Source organism: Muscardinus avellanarius (assembly GCF_963383645.1).
Source record: "Muscardinus avellanarius genome assembly, chromosome: 3".
In the NCBI taxonomy this organism is placed as follows: Eukaryota; Metazoa; Chordata; class Mammalia; order Rodentia; family Gliridae; genus Muscardinus; species Muscardinus avellanarius.
Window position 1 is genome coordinate 80,504,772 of NC_137788.1, and position 11,612 is coordinate 80,516,383.

At 40.4% G+C, this 11,612-nt stretch overlaps 1 protein-coding gene across 1 annotated transcript; it reads left to right on the forward strand.

Moving 5' to 3' along the window:
* Positions 1-10,454: 10,454 nt before the first annotated feature.
* On the forward strand, positions 10,455-11,303 carry LOC308260799 (U1 small nuclear ribonucleoprotein A-like; the record flags this gene model as incomplete). Its single annotated transcript, XM_080692337.1, has 1 exon — positions 10,455-11,303. One exon carries the CDS (start codon positions 10,455-10,457, stop codon positions 11,301-11,303), a length of 849 nt encoding a protein of 282 aa, XP_080548463.1.
* Between the last annotated feature and the right edge of the window lie 309 nt (positions 11,304-11,612).

Here is an 11,612-nt window from a genome sequence, read left to right on the forward strand (position 1 = left end):
TCTTAATAAAAATTTTCATTTTTTACATCTTAAAATCAGTGGCAAGATAGATTAAATGAACTGTGTAAATAGTATCAGCATGAGAGTATTGGTTAACAGAATTCATGCTAGGAGGAATTTTGCAGTGTCTGCATGCTTCAGAGCCTATTCAGACAAGTATTGTTAAATAGGGGAAATCTCTGTGTAGAATAATTTCTATTATTATTTTCAATACCAAATTTTATTACACCAAGTGGGGAGTCAGAAAATATTTTCTCACAGAATAGATAAATTCTCTGAATAGTTACAGTGAATGAAAAAATATCTCAGATCAGCTAACAGTAGAGGAGTCTTAAAAAGGCAGTAAGACAGCTAAAAAATTACTATCATTATCTCAACTATTAGATACCCCGAAGTGTTCTTATTTCATGTGAAAATTCACACCATCATCATCATGGCACCTACTTTGCTGAATTCCTCCCATTTTAATTTAGTGAGAAAAACACATGACAAACATTTTCCCACAGTAAATATGCACATTAGTAGAACAGACCCATGTTCTGGTTTAATCACTCATAAATATAACAGCTCTGAGTGATAGTGGAAAGATAGAGGAAGATGGTAAAGAGCCAAAAAGGAATAAAAACCTAGACTGTTTATATCTAACATGATTATTTGGACTTACATTTAAACAAACCATATTGGCATAGGTGCTCAGACAAGATCTTTCTCAGAGTAATTAATTATATTTTCTGAAGTTGCTTTTCTCTGCAACCTTCACTAGCCACGAGTCTCCAAAACTTGCTTAGTCAACATTACTAAAAACCCAAATATAGACGTTTGCTTCCTTCCGTGATGTTTGAAAAAGCCCTAACTTAACCTCACACCATAAACAATTAAAAAGCCGTATAAAATGGTTTCAGATTTTAGACAGAAAATGGTTTAAAACTGTAATTGCTCCACCCCCCCCCCAATCTAAACATACAAGGCAAGCCATGTAAACACTCTGGCTGACTGCTTAGAGCCAATTTTCAGACTACAGAGATCAGGATGAGGTTGAAGAAATTGAGATTTGAATTCAGGAAGGCTGAAGTGGCTGAATAGTCAGGGTGGATTCCAGAAAGTAAGCATCTCCAAAAAGACAGCTCCAGAAATCAGCATAAATATCCCTTTGAGTCTTGGTACTAGGCCATGCCTGTGAAGAGCAAAACTTCACAACTGATCAAGGCACCAGCAAAGCCATTTTAAGCTAAAATTCCCCCCAAATTCACAGAAGGTTTGGAGAAATGTACAAGCTTCAACCAGAAGCCCTGGGTGCTCACCTATGTACTCTCAAGATCCACTGGGGTCTCAAATCTTGGTAATAGGGATGAATTATCTATGGAGTGAAAAAATTCCGTGCCTACCATAAGCAGACCTAAAAGGAATAGATCAGATCTGCCAATAACTTTACCTGCTAAACAGAGTCTTAACACTTTCAAAGTAAGACAGCAATCAAATCAGGCTTTCACAATATAACATTGACAGTGTCTATCATTTTAATAAAAAATCAATAAACTCTCCCAAAGAGCAGGAAAATGTAACCACAGATCAAAAGAAAAAAATTGATAAATGGAAATTGAAGCACAAATTACATGTTCATGGAAATTAAAACAATGCATAGACTATTTTTAAAAAGTGTAAAGGAAATCATGGACACAATGAGGGTAGAAAAAGCGGACTTAGAAAGAACCAAGGAGATATTTAGAAATAAATAAAAATATTTGAAGTAAAAGTTTATAGTTTAATATGGCAGGAAAAATGATCATTCACTTACAGAAATAGAAACTATCCTAAATGAAGCACAGTAATATATATATTAATATATTATATGTGTGTATGTATATATATATATATATATATATATATATATATATTTAGAATAAAACAAAGAGAACTGCAGGAATCTATAAGACAACATAAAATAGTTTAGCTTGCATGAAATTAAAGTCCTAGGATAAACAATGGAGGGAGAGAAAAATATTTGAAAAATAATTAAAATTATTTCAATTCTGAAAAAAAAATTATAAAGCCAAAGATTCTAATTATCTTGATCTTACTAGAATAGTAAGCCAAGAAGGGCAAATAAAAGGTATTCCTATTACAAGAGAAGTGGAAGTCTTTCTCATAGGTGACATAAAAATTTGGTAAAATTCTGAGGAATCCAAAATAAATAAATAAATAAATAAATAAATAAATAAACTGCTAATCCTAAGAAGTGAATTAACAAAGTCACAGAATAAGAATTCAAGTTACAGAATTCAAAATTGTTTATACTTAATAAAATAATTATTTTTATATTCAGGCATCAATTAGAACATAAAAATTTCCAATATCATTTATAACACTATCAAAAGTATGAAATATATGGGGATAATTTTAATAAAACATATAATGCCTAAATATTAAAAACTTATAATCCATCATTGATAGTTATTTAAGAAATAGCTAGATAAATGGATAAATTGTAATTCTGAATTGGAAGATTCACTATTTTTAAGATATCAATTCTCTTCAAATTTATTTATATATTTAATACAATTCTAATCATAATTGCCATGCATGTGAAGAGCAAATTCTTTGTGAAAATGAATAAAGTTTTATTAAAAATTTACATACAAAGCAAAGAAACTAGGATAGCCAATTTATTTTTTTTTTATATATAACAATTTTTTTATTGAACATAAATAGTATACATTTACACTATATTTGGTGCCCTCCCCCCCCGCCCACATTTCCCCCCCCACACACCAATGGTTGTCCAGGTTAACCATGTCTTATTCATAATTTTACACATGTTCAAGTGTAGACCCTTATTAATCGAGACCGGCCTTCCTCCTCTCCTATCTTACCATCCAAACTTAGCTAGTATTTCCCCTTCAATATCTGGAGTCCCTCTGGTATTCTTTGTGTTTCCTAGTTTGGGCATATTAGAGGAAACATATGTATCTTCTTCTTCTGTGCTTGGCTGATCTCACTTAACATAATGTTCTCCAGGGCTTTCCATCTTCTTTCAAATGATATAATTTTGTTCTTCTTTATGGCTGAATAGAATTCCATTGTGTGTATTTCCCATAGTTTTGCTATAGGATAGCCAATTTAAAAAAAATGTATACAAAGGCTGAAATCACCTGAGTTCAAGGCTTAGAAGAATGTTTTTTTGGGTTGAAACACTGTGGTATAATGATAGACAAAAATCTCAAGGAAGCAGAACAGGCTGTCTGGAATTAAAACCTTCCATTTATGGTAATTTGATTTTCCAACAAAGGGACCAAGATAATTTAATGGGTAAAGAATAGTTTTATCAACAAATTCTGATAAAAAACTGGAACCCTATATGTAAAATAATGATTCCATCTTAACTTCACATGATAGACAAATATTGACATGAAATACGTCATAAGTTTAAACATAAAAGCTAAAACTATGTAAAATTTCTGGAAAAATCATTGGAGAGAGTTCTTGGTCTTCTGTTAAGTCACAAACACACAAATGAGATATTTTTTTTTAAGTGCTAGGTTAGGTTCATCAAAATTTAAAACATCAGGGGCTAAATGGGTGATATGTGCATGTATGTCTACACAATTTTTTATCCTATTATGATGTATTAATAAAATGCACCAATAAAAAATTTCAAAAAAGAAAATTCAAAAAAATTTAAAACATAAACTCTTCAAATTATACTATTAAGAAAACTGAAAGATCATAGGCCAAGAGACAATATTTATATTACATGTATTTTACAAAGGATTTGTTTTTTAAATTTTTTTAAATTTTTTATTGGTGCATTATATTTATACATCATATTGGGGTAAAAAAAACTTGTGTGTTCATACATGTACACATCACTGATTTAACCCCTACCCAATTCCCACCCCATTCCCTCCCCGTCCCTTCTTCCCTTGCTTGGCTTAGTGGTTGACTTCAACATGTATAAGTACATTGTGTGTTTTAGAGATTTCCCTCTTCCCCCCTCCTTTCTCCTCCTTTAGGTTGTCTTGTTTGCTCCTCTATAGGATTTACTTTTTCATCTAGAGTTCCTCCTATGACCCATTTCTCCCTAGCTCTCACATAGTAGGGAAAGCATCTGATTTCTTATTTTTTGTGACTGACTAATCTCACTTAGCATAATGTCCTCCAGTTCCATCCATTTCCTTGAAAATGATATAATTGAGGTTTTTTTTTTTTGATGGCTGAGTAAAATTCCATTGTGTACATATTCCATAATTTTGTAATCCATTCATCTGTTGATGGACATCTTGGCTGGTTCCATAGTTTGGCTATGGTGAATTGTGCAGCTATGAACATAGATACACATGCATTAGTTTGGTAGTTTGGCTTCCTATCTTTTGGGTAGATACCCAGAAGTAGTATTGCTGGATCAAAAGGTAGATTTGTTCCCAATCTTCTGGGGATTCTCCATACTGTTTTCCAAAGTGGTTGCACTAATTTTCAATCCCACCAACAATGTCTTAGAGTTACCACTTCTCCACATCCTTGCCAGCATCTGTTGTTTGTGTTTTGAATGATTGCCATTCTAGTTGGAGTTAGGTGAAATCTCAGGGTAGTTTTGATTTGCATCTCTCTGATTGCCAGTGATGTTGAGCATTTTTTCATGCATTTACTGGACATTTGAATTTCTTCTTTTTGTGAAGTGTCTATCTAGTTCACTTGCCCATTTTGTTATTGTATGCTTTGTTTTATTAGTGTTGAGTTTCTTGAGTTCTCTGTATAGTCTAGATATTAGTCCTCTATCAGAGCTGTAGGTAGCAAAAATCTTCTCCCATTCTGTTGGCTCTCGATTGAGGTTCTTGACAGTTTCCTTTGCTGAACAGAAGCTCTTCAGTTTCATGCAATACCACATATTGATTCACCTTTTAATTTGTTGTGCCTTTGGGGTCTTGTTGAGAAAGTGTTTATCTGTGCCTATGTGTTGCAGTGTTGGACCTATGCCCTCATCAAGGAGCTTCAAGGTCTCTGGTTTGATTTCCAAGTCTTTGATCCATCTTGAATTGACTCTTGTAAAGGGTGAGAAAGTGGGATTAATTTCCAATTTTCTGCATATGGTTAACCAGTTTTGCCAACACCATTTGTTGAACAGGCTATCTTTTTTCCAGTGTATGTTTTTGGCCCCTTTGTCAAAAATCAATTGGCTGAAAGTGTGTGGACTTGTTTCTGGGTCTTCTATTCTGCTCCATTAGTTTTACAAAGGATTTATATCTAGAATATTATGTAATAATATTAATTATAAAAAGACAACCAATATATAGAAATAAAAAAATTATTTAATGAGGAACTTTTCAAAGTAAGATATATAAATGTTTAACTCATATACAAAAAACTTCAACATCACTATTTATCAAAGAAGTAAAAATTAAACAGTAATGAGATATCACTACCCATCCATTAGGACAGCTTAAATAAGAATTATTGACAATAGTAAGTGCTTGTGGAGATGTGAAACAACTTAAATTCTCACATATTGCTATTTGGAATGGAAAATAGTACAGTTACTTCAGAGAAAGTAGTTTCTAATAAAGATAAGAATACACTTATCACATAACTCCATAACCCCACTCAAGACACTTACCCAAAAGAATTAAAAATATATGTCCACACAAATGCCTATAGAAAAATTTTTATGGCTTATTTATTTATTTATTTATTTATTTTTATTTTTGCAGTACTGGGGACAGAACCCAGGGGCATTCTACCTCCTACACCCCTAGCCCCATTTTTTAATTCTTTATTTTGAAACACGGTCTCACTGAGTTGCAAAGGGCCTCACTAAGTAAGTGAGGCTGTGCTTGAACCAAGATCTTCCTATCTCAGCCTCCCAAATGCTGGGATTACAAATGGCACTTTTATTTTTTATAGATCCCTCTTGATGATTATTCAATGTCTTCCATCAGGTCAACGGATTAACATACTGTGTTCTAGCCACTCTGCAGTGTAAAGAAATGAACTGTTCATACACTCCACAACACGGACAAATCTCAAAAACAAGCTGACTGAAAGAAGATTCGAGAGTTTATACCATGTGATTACATTCGTATGAAACTATAGAAAAAAATGAAACTAATTTATAGTGATAAAAAGTATATCAGTTATGTGAAGGTGCTTGGGAGAGAATACAAAAAGATTTTGAGGGGATAAAAATACATTTTAATTGTGGTAGTGATACATAAGCTTGTACATTTGTCAAATCTCTATGTAAACTAGAAAGCATGGTTTCTTGTTCATTAATGGAGAGATTCTTAAAGACAATACTGAAGGCTGTCCAGTATTGCAGTAAGGAAGCATTTTCCAGGAAAATAACAGCATTTACTAAATCATTAATGTCTAAGGTGTGACATGTGTGAGAGATATTGCTAATTAATGTTATAGATTCCTACAATCAGGAATCAGAAAATACATGTTTTTATGGAATGACTATTTTCTTTAAAGTATGTCTAGAATGACTTTAGGTTTTCTAATACTCTTGGGAAAAGGTAACATTTTCCAAAAGTCCTCCCAATACAAACATTTACACTGTAACTATAATTTGTTTAAAAATGTATGTTAATGAACAAAACCTGGAAAGGGATGAAAAAAATAAGTTAGGTAAAGACCTACAAAATAATTTTCTATTTCTACACTTTTAAAATGTTTTATTATTTTTATAATTAAACAAAAAGTGTAAATATTAGATTTTTTTTTTTGGTTTTTGCATGTCTGAAGATGGAACCCAGGGCATTCGACCTCTGAGCTATACCCCCAATCCTATTTTTTTATTCTTTATTTTATTTATTTTTAATTTATTTTTATTGGTGCATTGTAATCATACATCACATTTGAATACAAGACTTGAGAGGATATACAAGCACACATTATCCAATAAGCCCTCATCTAGTCCCCATCCCAGTCCCTCCCCCTCCCTCAATCCCATGCTTGTTTGGTGATTAACTTTGATACATTTGTTTATGTACTTCCTGCATTTTAAAGAGACTCCATCCTCCCCTATTCCATACCCTCTGATTGGTCACCTTAATTGCTTCACTATAGGGCCCCTTCTATAGCTCGACCACTTCCTGTTGCCCCTTTCCTCCTAGTTATTGCTGATTAGGGGAAGCATCTGGTTTTAATTTTCTGTGATATTTCTCTGTGCATGCCATGTTGAAAATACCGATCCCACTCTTGACGGTCCCAGTTGTAGCCTGGCTACCCGGTGGACTGATCCATACCTAGCTGGCTCAAGCAGTGGCCTTGCCTCATGGGAGGCCCCGATTCTGGTCTCGCTGGCCCCAACACTGGCCTAACCCCTCAGCTGGCTCCGATCCCGGCCTCGGAGGCCCCAGCACCGGCCTTCCTCATGGCAGGCTCCGATGCTAGCCGATGGCCCCGGCATTGGCCTAACCCTTCGGCACGATCTGATCCAGGCCTCGGAGGCCTCAGTAGCGGCCTTGCTTCACGGAAGGCTCCGATGCCGGTCGTTGGCCCCTGCACTGGCCTAACCCCTCGGCAGGCTCCAATCCCAGCCTCCCATGGGAGCTTGCCTCGCGGCAGGCTCCGATCCCGGCCTCCCTGGCTCTGGCACCAGCCTAACCCCTCAGCAGGCTCCGATCCCGGCCATGGAGGCCTCAATAGCGGCCTTGCCTCACGGAAGGCTCTGATGCCGGCTGCTGGCCCCGGCACTGGCCTAACCCGTCGGCAGGCTCCGATCCCGTCCTCGAAGGCCCAGCACCAGCCTTGTCTCACGGCAGGCTCCAATGCTGACCTCGCTAGTTCCAGGACTGGCCTAACCCCTCAGCAGGCTCCAATTCTGGCCTTGGAGGCCTCAATAGCGGCCTTGTCTCAAGGAAGGCTCCCATGCCAGCCTCTGGCCTTGGCACCGGCCTAACCCCTTGGCAGGCTCCGATCCCAGCCTCGGAGGCCTCAATAGCGGCCTTGCCTCACGGAAGGCTCTGATGCCGGCCGCTGGTGCCAACACCAGCCTAACCCCTCAGCAGGCTCTGATCCTGGCCTCGGAGGCCCCAGCACCGGCCTTGCCTCAAGGCATGATCCAATCCCGGCTTCACTGGCCCCAGCACCGGCCTAACCACTCGGCAGGCTCCGATCCCGGCCTTGGAGGCTCCAGCACCAGCCTTGCCTCACGACAGGCTCCAATCCCAGCTTTGCTGTGTCCATCGCTGGCCTCACCACTCGGCAGGCTCTAATCTGAGCACCCTCTTTGCCCAACCATTTGTCCCACGTTCTCGAGGGTGTGTGGTGGTAGCATTCTGCCTCTGGGGTCATTACTTCAAAGGTTCCAGGTGTAATGCATCACATCTCTGCCTCCCCTGAGTACTGGCTACTGCCACTGCCACTGTCTCCACCATTTCATATCTTTCCCAAGCTCTTTTTTCACTCTGAAACTTGTCCAGTGTTCCTAAGCATGCGTGATGGTAACATTCGACCTTTGGTGTAATTTCTCCAAAAGAAAATAGTAATAAGGTTGGTAGGCTCTGATTTCTGCTTCTCCTGAATACAAGTCTCCACCATCAACGCTGAGACTGCTTTTAGCACTGCCTTTCTCCTTGGTCTCCGCTAAAGTCTCTCTCCTTACAGGTGATGTCCAAGATTCTTAACAATGTAGAGAAGAAGCAGTCCTCCTTAGCGGGGAATTTTTCCAATAATTCCAGTTCATTTGGATAAGTTTTGTCTGCATCTCCAGTATCCTGGCATCCGCCACAGCCTCCTTGACCCCTCTCCGATATTTTTCTTTTTTCTTTTTCTTTTCCTTTTTTACAGGGTCCTTCCGGGTGGAAAGGGGGTCGCCTAGGGGTACCCCACCAGCACCTGCCCATCTGCCCAGGGTCGGGGCCAGAGGCTCGGACCACAGGGTCCTTCCGGGTGGGGAGGGGGCCGCCTAGGGGTGCCCGGCCAGCGCCTGCCCACCCGCCCAGGGTCGGGGCCAGAGGCCCGGACCACAGGGTCTTTCTGGGTGGAGAGGGGGTTCATGAAGGGTGCCCCACCAGCGCCTGCCTACCCGCCCAGGGTCAGGGCCAGAGGCCCAGACCCTTTATTCTTTATTTTGAAACAGGGTCTCACTTAGTAGTGAAGGGCCTTTCTAAGTAGCTGAGGCTGTCTGTGAACCATGATCCTCCGGTCTCAGCCTTCCAAATGCTTCCAGATTACAAGCATGCACCACCATGCCCAGCAATATTAGATCTTTTAAATTGTGAAAGGTTAAAAATAGAGCCCAGCATGGTGGCGCAGGCCTGTGACCTAATACTTGGAAGGCAGCAACAGTAGGACTGTATGTTCAAGGCCAGGATCAGCAACTTAGTGAGACTCTCTTTCCAAATAAAAAATAAAATAGGGATGGGGTGATACTCTGAAGTAGAATGCCCCTGGGCTCAGTCCCCAGTACACACACACACACACACACACACATACACACACACACACATACACACACATACACCAAGTAGGATTAAACAATAGGGGTGCACACACACACACACACACACACACACACACACACACACATACACCAAGTAGGATTAAACAATAGGGGCTAAAAGCTAGACAATGGAAAAGACATTTTCAAACTTGGTATGAGAAAACTGGTTGTAACTTGATCATCAGAAGTACATCAAAACTGATTAATCTAGTAGAAATCTCATTTTAATGTTTTTATATTTAATAAATATTTAAGATATATAATGTGAGCATTATATATGGATTATATATGAACCACCATGCCTGTAATCCAAATACTCGGGAGGCTGAGACAGGAGGATCACAGGTTCAAAGCCAGCCTCAGCAACATAGCGAGGTTCTCAGTAACTTAGCAAAACCCTGTTTCAAAATGTAAAAAATTAATAATAGGGCTGGGGATGTAGCTCAAAGGTAGAATGCCCCTGAGTTCAATTCCTGGTACCAAAAAAAAAAAAAAAAGAAAGATGTACCATGTGATTCTTTGATATACATTTGATATATAAATATTTATATATTTAATATATAAATACATTATAATGACTATAGTCAAGCACATTAGCATATTCATCATCTTACAGTTACTACTTTTAATGGTAAAAGCATCTGAATCTACTCTCTTAGCAAATCCCCATGGGGAAATGCAGTATTAGCTATATTGTGTATGTTGTCCATTGGCTCTCTAGAGCCAATGCTGGGATTACAAGTGTGCGCCATCACTTTCAGCCATTCTGATTTTTTTATTTTTTTTTATTCAGGGTTTTTGTTGGTTGGTTTTTTGTTTTAGGTTTCACATGAAAAAGATTATACAGGGTCCGGCCCGCAGAACGCACCTGGCGCCACTTTGGGAGCCTGCGGTCCTATCGGAGAAAGGTCCCTGAGCAGAGCCGCTCAAGCCAGCGTCGGGAGAAGGGTTTGGCGAGACTCAGAACCACAGTCACCGTTTTCCTCCAAGCCCTGCCTCGGCGCCTCTCTCCATGGCAGTTCCCGAGACCCGCCCCAACCACACTATTTATATCAACAATCTGAACGAGAAGATCAAGAAGGATGAGCTGAAGAAGTCCCTGTATGCCATCTTCTCCCAGTTTGGCCAGATCCTGGATATCCTGGTGTCACGAAGCCTGAAGATGAGAGGCCAGGCCTTTGTCATTTTCAAGGAAGTCAGCAGTGCTACGAATGCCCTGCGCTCCATGCAGGGCTTCCCCTTCTATGACAAGCCCATGCGCATCCAGTACGCCAAGACGGACTCAGATATCATCGCCAAGATGAAGGGCACTTTTGTGGAGAGGGACGGCAAACGAGAGAAGAGGAAGCCGAAGAGCCAGGAAACGCCCTCTTCCAAGAAGGCTGCGCAGGGTGGGGCAGCTGCTCCCGTCCTGGGAGCTGTTCAGGGGCCTGTCCCGGGGATGCCACCGATGACCCAGGCACCTCGCATCATGCACCACATGCCCGGCCAGCCTCCCTACATGCCGCCGCCTGGCATGATCCCACCACCAGGCCTCGCACCGGGCCAGATTCTGCCAGGGGCCATGCCACCGCAGCAGCTCATGCCAGGCCAGATGCCACCTGCCCAGCCTCTTTCTGAGAATCCTCCGAATCACATCTTGTTCCTCACCAACCTGCCGGAGGAGACCAACGAGTTCATGCTGTCTATGCTCTTCAACCAGTTCCCTGGCTTCAAAGAAGTCCGTCTGGTCCCTGTGCGTCACGACATCGCCTTCGTGGAGTTTGACAATGAGGTGCAGGCAGGGGCAGCGCGGGACGCCCTGCAGGGCTTTAAGATCACCCAGAACAACGCCATGAAGATCTCCTTTGCCAAGAAGTAGCACCTTTTCCCTAGGTCTGCCCCGCCCCAGTTCTGGGGCTGCCCCTCCCCCCCTTGGCTCAGCCCCTTGAAGGTAAGTCCCCCTTTGGGGGCCTTCTCAGAGCTGTGTGTGAGTGCGTGGTCACCACACAGCATTGTACCCAGAGTCTGTCCCCAGACATTGCACCTGGCGCTGTTGTAAGGCTGGAATTAAAGTGGTTTTTTTGGGGGAAAAAAAAAAAAGATTATACAGTATTTTTCTTTCTGCATCTGGCGTAATTTACTTGGCATAAGGTCCTCTAGATTCATCTATGTTGGCACAAATCTCCCT